This window comes from Erythrolamprus reginae, chromosome 5 (genome assembly GCF_031021105.1).
Source record: "Erythrolamprus reginae isolate rEryReg1 chromosome 5, rEryReg1.hap1, whole genome shotgun sequence".
Lineage (NCBI taxonomy): Eukaryota > Metazoa > Chordata > Lepidosauria > Squamata > Dipsadidae > Erythrolamprus > Erythrolamprus reginae.
In genome coordinates, this window is record NC_091954.1 from 56,454,542 (window position 1) to 56,472,964 (window position 18,423).

The 18,423-nt window shown below is 41.8% G+C and overlaps 1 protein-coding gene across 1 annotated transcript in view; it reads right to left on the reverse strand.

The window, feature by feature from the left end:
* Window positions 1-18,423, reverse strand: part of VWA2 (von Willebrand factor A domain containing 2) — a 60,725-nt gene that overhangs the window by 23,552 nt on the left and 18,750 nt on the right. Inside the window, exons 2-5 of the mRNA XM_070754007.1 lie at window positions 17,699-17,757; window positions 14,878-14,952; window positions 4,362-4,495; window positions 1,345-1,454 (exon numbers count right to left, since the gene is read on the reverse strand). Coding sequence (XP_070610108.1) covers window positions 1,345-1,454; window positions 4,362-4,495; window positions 14,878-14,952; window positions 17,699-17,756 — 377 coding nt within the window. The 5' untranslated portion in view covers window position 17,757. The remainder of the gene's footprint in view (window positions 1-1,344; window positions 1,455-4,361; window positions 4,496-14,877; window positions 14,953-17,698; window positions 17,758-18,423) is intronic.

The window sequence follows — 18,423 nt, forward strand, 5'->3', positions numbered from 1 at the left end:
TTGCCCAGATCTCTTAGTGTCTGACAATGGGCCACAGCTAACAGCCAGGCAATTCGAATTGTTCCTAGATGGCCTAGGGGTCAGGCATGCCCTCATCTCGCCTTATTCGCCCTGGGCTAACGGATTGGCAGAACGTTACGTACGGGTGGCAAAGGAGGCATTGCGCAGATCAGGCCCTGGGGATGTGCAACAGAACTTGGACCAATTCTTACTCACCCAACACATTACCCCTAACTCGCACACACATGTAAGCCCTGCAGAGTTATTAATGGGAAGGAAGTTGAGGTCACCACTAGACAGGTTAAACCCAAGGTTCTGTGTTAATAATAACCAAATGTGTACAAAACCTGAAAGAGAAATGTATTTGGGACAAAATGTATATGTAAAAAGTTTTGATGGAAATGTAAACTGGATGAAGGGAATTATTGTTAAGCAAAATGCACCTAAGACCTATGTTGTTAAACTAGAGGATGGTCGTTTGTGGAAACGACACATAGACCACATTCGGAAGCGAACAGAAAATCAATTGCCACAAACCGCTGACATGGACTCTCCCCCTTCAACAGACTTTAGTACATTGCCCGAAATAAGAGACACGCAAAGAGACTTATCGGGCCAGGGGGAACCATCCAGCGACGCCGAACCATCCTCGTCCTCCGAAGCCTTCGTTGGGCCCGCCAGGCCAAGTCCGCAACACCGGGAGAACAGCGGCGAGCCATCCTCCACAGTCGGTGGCGAAGGAGAAATTGAACTGCGCAGGTCAGCGCGAGCTCCTCAGAGGCCCCACCGATTGGACGACTTTGTCACATGGCTTTCTTGATGGATGTGTCCAACTATGAGGGGAGGGGTGTTGTATCCTGTAATGGCTACCTTGTAACTCTGTAAATAGTTTGTTCCTCTTTCAGCGCTGTCTGAGCCCAAGCAGGAAGTCGCTCCTGATTGGCTCAGACGCGGCCGGCTCTGGCTTTGGCGGGAACCGCAAATATATAAAAGGAGCGGTTTCTCCAGCCAGAGTCAGTCGGTACTCGCTGAATTGTCACTTTACCTTGCTGAGCTGTCACTTATTCTCTGAGCTGAATAAAAGTACCGATTGCTCCAAACCCTGTCTCTGGGTCTACTTCATTAATGATTTGATATAATTTTAAATATTTGAGTAAACTTGGGGAGAATTCCTTATGATATAACATAATAGCAATTTGCTTTGAAAGAACTTTCTTTAAACAGAGGCTGGATAACTGTTCAGCTATAATTCCTGATTGATATTACATGGCCTTTGAACTCAGTTAATGCGATTATATGATTCAATGATCCAGAGCAAGAGTCCAAATACGAAATCTATCTTACTTAAACACAATCTTCTTGAGTTGATCTTTTATCTTATGCTTAGTGAAATATGCATCCAATGGGAATTCCAAGCGAGGAGTGTTGCTGAATTGTATTGCTCCAACTCTAACCTGAAAAAGTAAGATAAAAGTTTGAGTGGTCAATACGCTAAGCTATGGACACTTAGAAATAAGCAATTGAAATTTCTTCTCCTGTTTAGAACTGCCACTGCTTCTGTTAGTTTCCTTTCCTTCTAGTTAGAAGGCACAGGAAACTATCAACAACATCATAAAAGGAACAACATTCAAAAGGGGAAAAAACAACAATACACTAGCCAGCAGAGGCAATGGTGGAAAATTAATCAAATACAGTGATCCCTCGAGTTTCGCAATCTCGAGTTTCGCAAAACGCTATATCGCGAGTTTTCAACCCGGAAGTAAACAACACCATCTGCGCATGCGTGCCTTTTTTCCTATGGCCACGCATGCGTAGATGGTGGAGTTTCCCGCCGGGCAGATAAGCTGCTGGGCGGCTTCCCTGGGTCTTCCCCCTCTTGCCCCGGTAAGACCCCAGCGGCGGCGCGAGCAACGGCGTGGGCGGGCGGCACGCGCGGGGACACCCCAGCTCCGCTTCCCAGCTGGGAAGCAGCCCCAGCAACGGCGTGGGCGGGCGGTGCGCGCACGCTTGGGGAAACCCCAGCTCCGCTTCCCAGTTGGGAAGCCACCCCAGCAATGCGCGCGCGCTTGGGGACATCCCAGCTCCGCTTCCCAGCTGGGAAGCGGCCCCAGCAACGGCGTGGGCCGGCGGGCAGTGCGCGCACGCTTGGGGAAACCCCAGCTCCGCTTCCCAGCTGGGAAGCCACCCCAGCAACGCACGCGCGCTTGGGGACATCCCAGCTCCGCTTCCCAGCTGGGAAGCAGCCCCAGCAACGGCGTGGGCTGGCGGGCGGTGCGCGCGCGCTTGGGGAAACCTCAGCTCCGCTTCCCAGCTGGGAAGCCACCCCAGCAACGCACGCGCGCTTGGGGACATCCCAGCTCCGCTTCCCAGCTGGGAAGCGGCCCCAGCAACGGCGTGGGCGGGCGGGCGGCACGCGCGCGGGGAAACCCCAGGCGCGAGCAACGGGGTGGGCGGGCGAAGGGCGGGCGGCGGTGGAAGTAAAAACACCATCTGCGCATGCGCAGATGGTGTTTTTACTTCCGCACCGCTACTTCGCGAAAAATCGATCATCACAAGGGGTCCTGGAACGGAACCCTCGCGATGATCGAGGGACCACTGTACTGTGCTATCAAAGAAACAGCCCAAAATCTCACAAGACAAGCTGTGTAAGAACACTATTTAACAAACACACTGCAGCAGCCCTGGACCTCCACAAAAAGGAAGCAGATAATTTCTACATTTTCCAATAAAATGGAAATGGATGGATACCCATGTAACTTTATCAAAAGATGCTTGGCTATTCTACCTACTATAGCACAACCAATAAGGATAACACTGTCATACATTTTTTTTAAAGTCTCAGAACAACCAATAAACTATTACAAACATATAGTATCCCCACAGCACATAAACCAATATTAATATACTAATATCAATTAATATAATACTAATATTCTCCTTTATCTTAAATAAACCAAAATATCCAGAAGAAAAATATGAGTTATCTACAGCACACAATATCTAGGCTGTAGCAGTCATTATTTTGGAGAAATAGGCAGAAAACTAGAGTGCATCGAGGAACATCAATAGCAGTCCGAAGGCATGATGAAAACTCCGTAAGTATACAACACATGAGGAGATTTAATCATAGTTTCAACTGGAAAACTATGAGCATCCTATATGAAGTTAAAGCCCCAAATGCTAGAGAATTCCTGGAAGGAATTGATACAAATCAGTTACCAACATCAACATACAAATCAGCTACCATTCAAAACCATTCAAAAGGTAAAAAGAGCCAAGGTGACACAGTGATTAGAATGCAGTACTGCAGGCTACTTCTACTGGCGGCCTGAAATTTGGCCATTCAAATCTAATCAGGCTCAACGTTGACTCAGTCTTCCATCCTTTCGAGGTCAGTAAAATGAGGATCCAGATTGTTGGAGGCAATATGCTGACACTGGCTGCAGGAAATACGATTTCAGTAACTTAGTAACTCTGTAGTATCATCACCTAACCTCCAAAACTTTACCCTTAGACTATCGACTGTTGACCTCTCCTGATTCCTAAGAGGTCAGTAAGGGGTGTGCATAAGTGCACCTGTGTGCCTTTTGTCTCCTGTCCTAATGTTTCTCTTACTAGTATAATGTATATAAACATTGTTATATCTTTGTATACTACCAATACGTACTTGACAAAATAAATAAATAAACAAACAAATAAATAAATGATAAACTGCTTAGAGAGCGCTGTAAAACACTGTGAAGTCTAAGTGCTATTGCTAAAAGCTAAAAGACCACAAGACCTATTTGCCAGCAATCAATACTCAAATAAGCAGAGATTGACACCAAAATTAAACTAGACCAAAAACAAACAGTAAACAATATTTTAATCAAGGAACTATAATCTGCAGTCTAATAAACCAAGAATATTTCCACCAACACTAACAGAGCAAACCACTAGTATAGAACCAAAGAGAAACTCCATTCCATTCTAGCACTGATGATATTACATAGTTGTGTAATGAAATGTCTGCAAGAAAACAACCAAGTTCTGAGAGTACCGACAACCCCACATTAGATAGGGCTGTAAAGTTCTGTGAAGTGGTATATAAGTCTAAATACTATTGCTATTGTGATCCAGAAGTTTATGTAATTGGGCGGCATTAACAAATGCAATACAAATTAAAAAAATTTTAAAAAAATAGTATGCACAATCTACCTAAATGGAGAACAGTATAAAAATGCCACCCACTCCCAATAGAGACAGAAGGAATGAAACATTTCAGAGACAGAATTGTTCTTTAAATTCCAGACTCACAGATCCCTAGGTTAGATTTTATTGCAATGCTGTTTGTGTTGTGTGAAATATATGAGTATACTTACCTTTTCTGGGCTGATGTCCAATGCATCACAAAGCTTGATTGTCAAATATTTTGACCTTTCAAAGCTTGCTTTGCCAATGCTATAGGATCCATCTAACAGAAATAAGATATCGACTGGAGCAGAGCAATTCATTACTGAAAAAAGAAAGAGGCATTTTCTCATAATCTTAACTTTAACATTTTGAACTGTTTTGTTTTTGGGGGGTGGGGTGGTCATGAACGGGGTTGGCAGAGAAAGAGAAATGAACACACTACAAACCAAGGTTACTATTCATAGCTTTTCAATTATAAATAGCAAGGAAAAGGAAATCCAGCCTTTGTTGTATTTACTATCTAAAATATAATTACAAGGCTTCTAAATTATATATTCTCAACTGTCAGTTTAATCTAATAATTAGGTTTATAAGATAGCTTGTGTAGGGGTCATGTTGAGGCTCTCTCTCTGAGGTAGTATCATCTAATTCTAATAGGATCTAAGAGATTGTTGTTGTTGTTGTTGTTGTTGCTTTCCCTCTCCTTTGGAAGAAGCTCTCGCAAGCCCCAAGGTTTTTGCAGTCCTAAACAACTCTTATTAGACCTGTCCTCAAAGTACCAGACAGTAGGATACGAAACAATGGATGGAAACTAATCAAGAAGGGATGCAACCTGCAATTAAGGAGTATCAGGGAAAACTTCCTAATGGTGACAACAATTAACCAGCTTGCCTTCAAAAGTTGTTGTGGCTTCATCACTGAAGTTTTAAAGAAAAGACTGAATAGAATAGGATCTGCTGCTTGATTAGAAGGGCAGACTATATGATCTCCAAGCTCTATTCTATTCTATTCTATTCTATTCCATTCCAGTCTACTCCACTCCGCCCTACCCTACCCTACTCTGTACTATCTTATGCATTAAACCAGTATGGCAATTGAGCCAGTCCTGCTGCAAGAATGAGCTAGTCTCAGATGTAGCTGAGATGTAGGTTGTAAATGGGTATTTTAATTATATATTTTATTCTTTTGTTCAATTTTATTCTTTTGTTCAATTTTATTCTTTTGTTCAATTTTTATTTTTATCCATGTATGCCAAACAGACTCATTAAACATGAATTGTGTGGCTTCACCCATTTCTCCATCTGTCTTATTTTGGGGGAAACGGTACCAAATGATCATGGATCAGCTAGCAAAACAAGTTGGTATCTTTTTTCTTGACGCTTCTGGGGGCACAGGGAAAACAGTTTTAACTAATTTAATTCTCGCCGAAATCAGGGCTCAGGGAGAAGTTGCTTTTGCTATCGCCTCTTCAGGAATTGCAGCGATGTTAATGTAAGGAGGGAGCACAGACAATTCCGCACTTATGTTGCCACTTGACATCACCAGGCAGGAAAATCCTACCTGCAACATAAGCAAGGCAAATGGTCAGGCACAGGTGGTCAAGACATGTAAATTAGTTGTTTGGGATGAATGCACCATGGCTCACAAGAAAGATCTTGAGGCCCTTGACGTCACTATGAGAGGACAACTTTATGTTGCTTGCCAAAGGGTGGGTTCACCCATGAATTTCTTTATTCTTGCTCCTGCAGGTGAAACTAAAAATATTGTTTAGTATTAAATTATATATGTTTTGTATTAAATTAAAATCATTGTGAATTTGTGAAAGGTTTGACTTTATAATTTGTATGCTGTACTAATACATATATATTTTTAAAGCCTGTAAACAAAATTAATTTGATTTGACACTACAGTGTTCCCTCGATTTCCGCGGGGGATGCGTTCCGAGACCACCCGCGAATTTCTGCGAAGTAGAGATGCGGAAGTAAATACATCATTTTTGGCTATGGACAGTATCACAAGCCATCCCTTAAAACTTTAAACCCCTAAAGTACCATTTCCCATTCCCTTAACAACCATTTACTCACCATTATTACTGGTACTCACCATTGAATAAGACACTTAGTGATCCTGATATTTATAAACATAATTATTTATTAACAATAATTATTTCTTTTGTTATTTATTTGCAAAAATTATATGTTTGGAGATGACATATGACGTCATTGGGTGGGAAAAACTGTGGTATAGGAAAAAAACCATGAAGTATTTTTTAATTAATATTTTTTGAAAAACCGTGGTATAGGCTATTCGCGAAGTTCGAACCCGCGAAAATCGAGGGAACACTGTATACATATAATTCATTCCTTTTGTCTAATATAGGATTGGGATAAATAAATACCTGGGCAAAGCTGGATTATAAACTAGTGAATAAATAAATCCCAACTAGCTTTCACCTTATCTCTCCTAACCATCACAATTAAAATTCCTGAAAATCTTAGGGATCATTACCTGGGCTTCAGTTTAACAAATGTTTTCATTCTAGTATCATCCAGCCTATCCCCCAACTCAATTCCCAGCCTCTAGCTATTCCTGTATACAGTGATCCCCCGATCATTGCGAGGGTTCCGTTCCAGGACCCCTAGCAATGATCGGGTTTTCGCGAAGTAGCGCTGCGGAAGTAAAAACACCATCTGCGCATGCGCAGATGGTGTTTTTACTTCCACAGCACTAGCGAGGAGCCGAAGATTGGGGTTCCTGGGAAGGGGACTCAGCTTGTCCGCCGCCCGCTCGCGCTCGCCCACCCACGCCGTTCATTCTCGCTGCTTCCCAGCTGAGTCCTGAAGCGAATTCGGTTCAGGACTCAGCTGGGAAGCGGCGAGAATGAACGGCGTGGGCGGGCGATGCGCGAGCGGGCGGCGGACAAGCCGTTCGCTCGCGCTCGCTCGCGCCGCTTCCCAGCTGAGTCCTGAAGCGAATTTGCTTCAGGACTCAGCTGGGAAGCGGCGAGAATGAACGGCATGGGCGGGCGAAGGGCGGGCGGCAGCGAGGAGTTTGCGTGGGCGGTGGGGAAACTCCTCGCTGATGCCCGCCGCTCGCCCTCCCACCAGCAAGAGGGGGAAGACCTAGGGAAGCCGCCCAGCAGCTGATCTGCCCGGCGCCATCTACGCATGCGTGCCCATAGAAAAAAGGGCGCACATGCGCAGATGGTGTTTTTACTTCCGGGTTGCAAAATCGCCATATAGCCATTTCGCAATGATCGGGGTCGCAATACCTGGGGGATCACTGTAGTGCCAATTAAGAGAAGACTGAACAACGTAGTTAAAAATAGCTCCTAGACAGTCTGTGACTTTCACCCTGGAGTTCTAAAATGTGACAAGCAATCCAATACCTTCTAGATAATTCTGCGTTCCGAACTTCTGACCCAGAATATATCCCATGGAAATTGTGGAATCAGAGTTAGACATTTGAAAAGCTTAGCCTAAAGGATGTTATGTAGATTTTACATAAAATTATTGTGGTTGAATGTTACTGCATTTTATTCTTCTGGATACTCAACCAGAAAAGTTTGTTATCGGGAGGACTAAAAATAGAACCATTCTGAGAACAGCAGCTGTTTCTAACTGGATAAATGATATTATTCCTTTAGGCACTTAACCAGTTTTTCCTCATGTATACAACATGTACCACACTAAGCCATGCTTTATTAAGTAAAGTCACAACCAGTTGAGTTTCAATATCACTTTAAGCAGGGGTGAAATTCAGCAGGTTCTGTAGAACCAATAGCGGAAATTTTGAACAGTTTGGAGAACTGGCAAATGTCCCCTCTGGCTGGCCCCAGAGTGGGGTGATAATGGAGATTTTGCAATATCCTTCCCTCTGGAGTGGGGAGGAAATGGGGATTTTGTAGTATCCTTTCCCTGGAGTGGGATGGGAATGGAGATTATGCAGTATCCTTCCTCTGCCACATCTACCAAGCTTAAGGTGACCAGATTTTAACATTGGTAAAGTGGGACACCATTCATGGGTGGGGGGGTGTCTTGATTAAAAATAGTGGCACAGAAATTTGATAAGTAAGTCAAATCTAGATGATCTCTGCATTTGAGAGTTAAATGTTAGATTTTTTTTTAAAAAGGAAAGAGGTACAAAATAGAAAATTACTTGGAAATCTAAAAAGAAGCAAGGTTTTTAGAAGAAACCGTAATTTGGGAAGTTTAAAAACTGCAGCCATAAGACCAAGGATGAATCTGACCAATGTAGTAATAGCTTGTCTAAGATAAGATGTGGACTTGATTCAGCAGTATCAATTCAAACTGGGGATTTTGGCTTTATATTGCAAACATTACAAACATTTATATTTTTTTTAAAGCTAAGAAGACCAATCCTACTTTATTTCTGTTGCACACTAACTCTCTTAAGGTAAACCTACAAGTCTGCCTGGATAGCAAAAATCCACACTTTACAGCAGTTATTCGGATTTTTTGCAACCCAGGTCTTGTCACTTAGTTTGAACAGAATATGCAGGACTGAACCTTTAGTTGACTAAACTCGTAGTTTGAAACTAAATTTTGCTCTCTCCCTTCCTCCCTCCCTCTCTTTCTTTCTTTCTCTCTGTCCCCCTTTCCTCCCTGTTGCTCTCTTTCTCTCCCCCTCTCTCTTCCTCCTTCCCTTTCTCTCTATTTCTCTTTCTTCCTTTCTCTCTCTTCCTTTCTTCCTTTCTCTCTCTTCCTTTCTTCCTCTCTCTCTTTCTCTCTTCATTCCTCCCTCTCTTTTTCTTTCTTTCTGTCTCTCCCTCCTTCCCTACATCTCTCTTTCTCCCTCTCTCTCTTTCTCTCTCTCCCACCCCTTCTTTTTCTTTCTTTCTTTCTTTCTCTATTCCTTCCTCTTTTTTCTCTCTTTCTCTCTTCCTCCCTCCCTCCCTTTTTCTTTCTCTCTCCTTCCCTTCCCTCTCTCTATTTCTCCCTCCCTCCCTTTCTTTCTCTCTCTCTCTTTCTTCCTCTTTTTTTCTCTCTCTTTCTCTTTTCCTTCCTCCCCCTATCTCTCTTTCTCTCTCTCTCTCTTCCTTCCTCTATATTTTTTTCTCTCTGTGGAGCTGGTCAGAGTGCAACAGCCAGCCAAGCACCTGGATGGGCTTCCTCCCAAGGGGGGAGGGGCCGATCAGGCACCACCAGTTGCAGCCGTTGGGTGGGGAAAAACGGTGCCCGTGTCCACTCCCAGGGTAGGAGAGGCGAGGAGCAGCAGCGTCTGCGAAGATGGAGGCTCTTGGAAGGGGGCGGGAGGGAAGATAATATTTTTGTGGCTGTGAGTGTGTATGAGTGTGTGTGTGTGTGAGAGAGAGAGAGAGAGAAAGAGAGAGAAAGAGAATCAAGACATTTTTAAACGCCATGGGATGCAGCACTAGTTATTAAAAAGCGTGACTGTCTGGTTACCTTAACCAAGCTATACCCACAGAACCAGTAGGGAAAAAATTTTGAATTTCACCCCTGACTTTAAGCCATTATCTACAGCTACAAATCGTAATGAATAGATTTATACAGTTATTCAAAACCAAATCAAGCCATATTATTGTTTAACAGAAAGGGGGAGCTCCTCCATATACCTCACCTCTCAGCTTTTTAAAATACAATTATTGTTGTAAATCCTTTCTCTATTTAAAATGTTTACAGATTGTTTTAACTGTATGTCTGAGAGAGATCTAGTTATGAACATTAAGATCTCTTATTATATTATAATCCTTTTATAATCTACAGATCAGATATCTGAACGTTGGTTGATGCAAGCTTCATACAAACTTCCTGTTTTCCTGAGACGTCCTTAGTTTACCTGAACAAGGACAAACTTGCTTGTAAAATAATTACTTGCTGCTCCAAACATTTATGTCTCAAGATAGAAATCTCATGTTTTTTAAAGAGATGAATATAATATTGTCCTTTTTGGAGGGAGGGGCTCATGAAAACATGCAGAGCACATATATGCGTTGGAGAAATTGGTTTTCCTTATTTTTTAAAATATACAGTGATCCCCCTGGTATCACGATCCCGATCATTGCGAACGGCTACATGGCGATTTTTCAACCCGGAAGTCAAAACACCATCTGTGCATGCGCGCCCTTTTTTTCTATGGCCACGCATGCGTAGATGGCGCCGGGCAGATCAGCTGCTGGGCGGCTTCCCTGGGTCTTCCCCCTCTTGCTGGCGGGAGGGCGAGCGGCGGGCATCAGCGAGGAGTTTCCCCACCGCCCACGCAAACTCCTCGCTGCCGCTCGCCCGCCCTTCGCCCGCCCACGCCATTCGCTCGCGCCGCTTCCCAGCTGAGTCCTGAAGCGAATTGGCTTCAGGACTCAGCTGGGAAGCGGCGCGAGTGAGCGGCGCGAGCGAACGGCTTGTCCACCGCCTGCCTGCCCGCGCGCCCGCCGCTCGCCCGCCCTTCGCCCGCCCACGCCGTTCGCTCGCGCCGCTTCCCAGCTGAGTCCTGAAGTGAATTGGCTTCAGGACTCAGCTGGGAAGCGGCGCGAGCGAGCGGCTTGTCCGCCGCCTGCCTGCCCACGCGCCTGCCGCTCGCCCGCCCTTCGCCCACCGACGCCGTTCACTCGCGCCGCTTCCCAGCTGAGTCCTGAAGCGGATTGGCTTCAGGACTCAGCTGGGAAGCGGCGCGAGCGAGCAGCGTGAGCGAACGGCTTGTCCACCGCCTGCCTGCCCGCGCGCCGCTTGCCCGCCCTTCGCCCGCCCACGCCGTTCGCTCGCGCCGCTTCCCAGCTGAGTCCTGAAGTGAATTGGCTTCAGGACTCAGCTGGGAAGCGGCGCGAGCGAGCGGCTTGTCCGCCGCCTGCCTGCCCGCGCGCCCGCCGCTCGCCCGCCCTTCGCCCACCGACGCCGTTCGCTCGCGCCGCTTCCCAGCTGAATCCTGAAGCGAATTGGCCCTTCGCCCGCCCACGCCGTTCGCTCGCGCCGCTTCCCAGCTGAGTCCTGAAGCGAATTGGCTTCAGGACTCAGCTGGGAAGCGGCGCGAGCGAACGGCGTGGGCGGGCGAAGGGCGGGCGAGCGGCAGCGAGGAGTTTGCATGGGCGGTGGGGAAACCCCAATCTTCGGCTCCTCGCTGCTGCGGCGGAAGTAAAAACACCATCCGCTACCGATCATTGCGAGGGGTCCTGGAACGGAACCCTCGCAATAATCGGGGGACCACTGTAAATAGAAACTGCATAGCGAATAGAAACTTCAGTGGCTAAGGCAGACATCCTTAGCTTGAAGATTTCTTTGTTACACTAAGTGATCACCATTCTAATTTTTGATTTCTCTGATTTAGAAGGCTCAGACTCAAGAAAAAGCTACAAATGTGCTCTAACAAAAGCTTCATCTGGTCTAGAATATAGCAGCATCTGCCGTTTTACTAAATGTACATACTACATCTATGTAATACTATAACATTTTCATAGACTCCCAGTTGGCTGATAGGTGCAATTCAAGATTCTAGCTTTTATCTTTAAAACTCCATATGACACTGGATGAGGTGGCCTGTTTCCACTGCTTCTATCCATCCCACCAGATCTTACAGATTGGGCATGTTCTAGATACCACAGGCAAAAGAGTGTCATCTGATGGGTCCCAGAAAATATGTTTTGTCCATCATGGTGCCTGCTTATGAAAATTCTCCCCTCTAAATACAGCTTTATTGATCTTTCACATAATTAAATTTTGGTTCATCCCACAGTCCTTAAGGTCACAATGTTTTTAATGTTCTGCCTTCCATTGAGGACCTGTATACTGCACGAGTCAAAAAGAGGGCGGGTAAAATATTTACTGACCCCTCACATCCTGGACACAAATTGTTTCAACTCCTACCCTCAAAACGTCGCTACAGAGCACTGCACACCAAGACAACTAGACACAAGAACAGTTTTTTCCCGAACGCCATCACTCTACTAAACAAATAATTCCCTCAACACTGTCAGACTTTCTACTAAATCTGCACTTCTATTCTACTAGTTTTCCTCATCATTCCTATCACCCATTTCCTCCCATGTTGACTGTATGACTGTAACTTGTTGCGTATATCCTAAGATTTTTATTAATATTGCTTCTTCATTGCTTATTTGACCCCTATGACAATCATTAAGTGTTGTACCACATGATTCTTGACAAATGTATATTTTATTTTATGTACGTTGAGAGCATATGCACCAAGACAAATTCCTTGTGTGTCCAATCACACTTGGCCAATAAAATTCTATTCTATTCTATTCTATTAAGATGGGTCTGCTATGTGCAACGTGAATGGTAGTTTTTGTGGTTTTACTGAGTAACAGGATAGCTTTATTTGATTTATTTTATAAAAGGATACTTTGTTTTCATTTTGCTTGCTGCCTAGAGTTTCTGGCTAGACCTATTTACTTATTTGGATTGTACACCACACATCTCGCCTCGATGGAAGGTCATATAAATTGAATAAATAAAATAAACAAATTAAAATATGAATAGAAATAATATCTTCTGGACAACACATTTTATTTATTTATTTATTTATTTATTTATTTACTTACTTACTTACTTACTTACTTACTTACTTACTTACTTACTTACTTACTTACTTACTTACTTACTTACTTACTTACTTACTTACTTATTAGATTTGTATGCCGCCCCTCTCCGTAGACTCAGGGCGGCTCCAGGACTCAAGAGACAAACTCTTTTGAGATTGTATATATAAAGTAAAACAAGAGAATTGGAATGAATGTGAAACTGGCATTCATAAATGTAAAAACTAAGTCTATCACGCCCACAGGAGGATCGAATGTCCTAGAAATTGACCTGATTGATCACATTCGACTTACTAATATGTTTTGGAGTTGAACAACATTTTTTTTAAATTATTTTTTTAAAAACTTTTATTTCCTTTTAAAAGAAACCATGTTTCAGAAGTTCCCTGTAATCTTATTACATCAATATTTCTTATTTTGCCTACTTAGAAAATGTTTTATATCTGGCACAAGATACCCGCAATATAGTCTTATCATTTACCCACTCAGAATTATTGCACAAGGAATATTGTAATTTTGCAGAACTTGACGGTTTTATATAAGCTGAACATACTCTCCAAAGTCCTTTTCATTGCAATGAAAACATCTGCAGTCCACTTAAGGTACTTTTTTTCCCCACTTCCTCTTCAGTGATAAAGAATTTTTTTTATATTTGGAATTTGGAATCTGTCCTCGTGATTTTAGTCGTCTGACTGCTTCACGCAAATGCTTGGGTTGCAGAGGTGGCGATTCTCCCCACTTTTCACATACATCTAATGCCTCTTCTGGAGTTGAACAACATTTTAGAGCAATGATGGTGAACCTTTTTGGTACCGAGTACTGAAAAGGGAGAGGGCAGGTGGGGTACTGAGTGCTGAAAAGAGAGCACTTCACATGGGTACCCACGCTCATCTGGGCTGTGACCAGGAAGAGGTGCTGCCCAGGAGTCATGCACATATCGGAAAATGTACTTCTAGTTTTCAACGTGCCAATGTATGCTGACCAGCAAGTTTCCAGTTACTGTAGCACATGTGCACATGCCAATTAGCTGGCGAGTGAACATGCTCACGCCAGAAAACAAAGACCAGCTCTTCCAGTTTCTGGCATTCACAAAGGCAAGCTGATTGTCATGTGCACATGCACGTCAGAAACCCAGAAGAAGAATGGGCGACACTGTACCATAGGTTCACCACTGCAGTTTTAGAGCATTCGGGAAAATATCCAGTGTTTTGTAAATTGGATGCTTTTTTCCTAGATGTGTTGCTTTAAAGAAGCAGCCTGCAGGATTTTATTAGAGCCAAAGCTAAGTACTGTTCTGTCGAGCTCTCTGGTAGAATCCTCCCGAAAATTCACAGATGCAAATTTCAGACACACACACGTTTGAAAATTCAAAACAATGTTCTTTATACCGAAAATTCAAATAAACTAAGCACTCTTTTTGTATAGCAAAGAGCACTCGTCTCCAAACAAACTGGTAATTTGTACAAGTCCCTTATCAGTTCTGAGATACTTAGCTTGCAGCTGTGAGGCAATTCACAGTCCTTCTTCTTTCACAAAGTGAAACACACTTGGCTCTGGTTTAGTTTCAAAGCAGGGGAAAAATCAGCACACAAAGGTCGAAGTCAGCAAGGCAGGCACGAAACACAATGATCAGATAATCTTCCACCATTGCCAAACCCACAGGCTGCTATTTATAGCAGCCTCACTAATTACCACAGCCCCATCCAACCACAGGTGGCCTCATTTTTTTGGATAATAATCTCTCAGTTGTTGCTGCCTATGCATCGCTCTCCGCATGCGTGGCTGTATCATTAACTCTTGTTCCGAATCCAAGGAGGAGCTAGATAATTGATCTCCTTCTGAGCTGTCTGACACACTCTCCTCCTCCCTGTCACTCATGTCTTCTTGGTCAGAGGAGCCTTCATCATCAGATTCCACCGGGAGCAAAACAGACCTGCGGTATGTGGATGTCTCCCCCACATCCACAGTTCTTGGGGCAGGAGCTGGGCCAGAGTTAACCACAACAAGTACTACACAGACCTACTGTATATTTATAGAACCTAAAATAAGTAATTTTAAAAGCAGATGGAAAGGGGAAAGAATAATTTAGAAATAACAGTAAATAAGTAAATAAGTATGAATCTGTAGTGGAAAGGATAGTATGAATAACTACTGTATCCAAATGAAATACTTACATTGGGAAGCGGCTGAAATCTTCTCAATTATTTCTTGACTGACCTGTAGCTCTTGGATACCCCATGATAGAAATACTGCAACATAAATAACAATTGAAACTGTCAACACTTACCAACATACTTCAAGTAAACCATGTTCAAATGTCTGCCAAAAATAATGACATCAGTCTGGGCTTTGAATCTCTTTGTAACATTAAAGATATTAACACCATTATTCACAACACTAAAAACTTATTTTACAAATTACAAAAAAGCTAAAGACTTGGAATTGGTTATAGAAAAGAGAACAGAGCAAAAAGGAATGCAGCTTGTTGTATATTAATCAGCAACAAAAAATAGAGATTGAACTAAAAGATCTGAGTTATCTGTACTACACCATTATATAAATACAATCAATCATTTCTGAGCTGTTATTAATCTGTTTGTAACAGTTTTAAAGTTTCTTAGATACAAGATTAGATGTTCTTGCATTATCATAGTACCTAATGCTCTTTGAATGATAGAGTGTATAAGAAGAGAGCAAGAAAAATATACAAATTTGCCAAATTAGTAAAAAAGATTTATTCCTGGACAATCTTCAAAAAATGTCCTACACTTTAGAATTAACAGGATGCTTGTATGTTTGTTTAATGGTGCTTGCTTTAGAAATTGAGTAGTTGAACTGAGAGTAAGTTTCTGGTTTCTCTAGGTTTTTATCACTGCTCTTTCTTCTGTGATAAATAGGAAGTAGAAAAACTGGTTTTATTGTCTTTAGTGAAAATAAGAAAAAAAAATCAACCTGAATCTATCTGTGAACATATCTGTTGGCATAATATTGTGTTTTGGTTGAACATTAGCAAGAAACTGACTAATACTTAACATATAGTTAACAATATTTGACAATATTTAGACTGTCTACAGTCAACCTCATGCCATTCCTAAGAGGTCTGTAAGGGGAAGGCATAAGTGCACCATTGTGCCTACAGTTCCTATCTTACTGTCCTATTGTCAAAATTTACCTGTACCTACTTTGCTTTTGTTTATGTTCATACTAATACCTGCTATCTTGTACATGTTTTGACAAACAGACAAATAAACAAACAAACAAACATGCATGTATTATTAATAATCACAGATAAAAGGAAGAAAATCACAGAGAGGGACGGCATACAAATCCAATAAATAAATAAATAACAATAAAATAAATGGAGACATTAAAAAATCATAAAGCCTCATTCAAAATTAATGCTCCCTAACTGGGATTGCTATTGAATTAAATTTAGCTACTTTCATTGAGAAATCAGTGAACCAATCTGCTAATAAAAATGCATTACCCACACCAGGCGTTCAATAAGAAGATTTTTGAGACAGGCAGCTATAAAAAAAGGATAGTTAAAAATACAAATGTATATGATCATCCAACTCACACACTGTGAATAGTGTGGGGGTGAGACTTACAACATTCAAATATCACATGTAAACACCAATGGAACATTTACTCCAGCAGCAGTGATAACACACACCAATGACAGTGCTTGATCAGTTCCCTATCAACCAGGGATCCTTGCTGACAAAACCACATCTTCATGGGAAAGTAGCAAGATGGGAAAGTAACAAGATGGGGGCCAATCTTATCTCCAGCAGAATGATATTCCAAAGAATGGAAGTCACCAGAGAAGGCCCATTTCCTTGGTCCCACAAGATGTATCTTTATATAGGACCTGCAAGTTACATTGTCTTCCCGCTCTGGTGGGCTGGGTAGATATAACTGAGAGAAGTAGTCCTTCAAATAACTTGGCTATAAGCAACTTTTTCCATTACAAAAAATGTATTTGATTTATTTTGTCAAGTACGCATTTGTGGTATACAAAGTTATAACAATGTTTATATACATAATACTAGTAAGAGAGAAATATTAGGACGGGACGGAAGGCACACTGGTTCACTTATGCACATGACATAGTAAATACTGTGACACACAGTAAATATTGTGTAATGTCATATGTTCCCTCTAACATCATGGACAATATAACATCAAACTTTACTAGGGTGAAGATTCTTGAAGAAATAGATATAAATAAATGTTTAAGAGTGAAAAAGACTCTGTAAATGAAGACTCTTGTTGGTTCAAGGCCTTAAGCTTGTCTCTTTGTAGGTATAAATCAAAGATTCTTTGGCTTATATGAAAGATTTTAAAGACCAAGCAGGACCAAACATTGTGCTGAAAAACCCAACAGGCTAAATCCTTGGCTTTACCTCCCCCCCCCCCCCAGAGATAAGTCTATTGTTAAGGATGACTTGAACACCCAAAAAAATTAGTTTTAGCCAAATTTTTCAATGGCAAATTATCATACAATCTTTATCAGATATAAAGCAATGAAATATGTTAATGAAACACGTTAAGCATACAACAAAGCACGCAGCACATGGCTTATTTAAAAAAACACCTTGAATTACATTCAGTATGTTTAAATCATAAGTGGAAAATTAATAGCACTCAAACAAAACAGCCTAAAGTTTAAATACTTGGAAATCTTCCAGTCTTTTATAATGTGGAAATAACAAACTCAAGGCATTTCAATCCATACCTGAAACCTTTGAATACTGCAATAAATTTTGTGAAATGTAATAGACATAATTGTTTCAACTGCCATCAAATTATTTAGATGCCACTCCTCTTGCTATACATGTTGGATGCTAATGTTCAAAGAACTAAACCTCCAGATTTATTCTCTGTAGATGTAGTTCTTCCTTCCATATCCTGTCATAAATGGGTGTTGCATACTATACCACACACTATCATATCATTTACTGCTGTTTAAAAATAAAATTTAAAAATTACCTTGGGAAAGCAGAAAAGTGCAAAATGACTCCATATGTTTCAGGTTCATGAAGATCATACTGAAAAGGGAAAAATATGTGTTACTATTCAGAAAGCAACCTTGAGTCACCATGTGCAAATAAGTAGCAATATAAATTCTCTGCAAAAAAAAAAAGTACTAGCCCATTTTTAATATTTTTTATTTCTCATACTTTAATATCAATGCAAATCTGTATTACAGTTACAAACTAGTATAAAGAGAGTGGGGGGCTTTAATATCCATTTGGTGAAGAATTTAATCCTTCAAAATTAAAATTAGGGGTGGAATTCACTTACATTCCCTACCAGTTCACAAATGTGAGTGTGGGTGCACGGTCTTTTCACTTGCATGTGCCACTTCTGCACATGCACACAGCCTCACCTGCAGTTGCCGCTACCAGTGCAAACTGGTGTAAACCAGCAGAATACCATCTCTGTTTACAACCTCCCCTTTCATTCATAACAATCTTATGATTCAAAAATTAAGCTAATGTTTTTTAAAGTTCCCTCTTTCTGCGCCATCTTCTTTTAATATTTGTTTCTTGTAATAATTTGCATTATTTCATAAGTCTCTGTCACATTTATTTCTTTTAGTGACAAACTCTATGCATAAAATCAGTAGTGAAAGCAAAAATAAAGTTCATCAGTCTTCACAAGAATATTTAAAACTTGGCTTCATAGCTGCTATCCATAATGAATGGTCAACT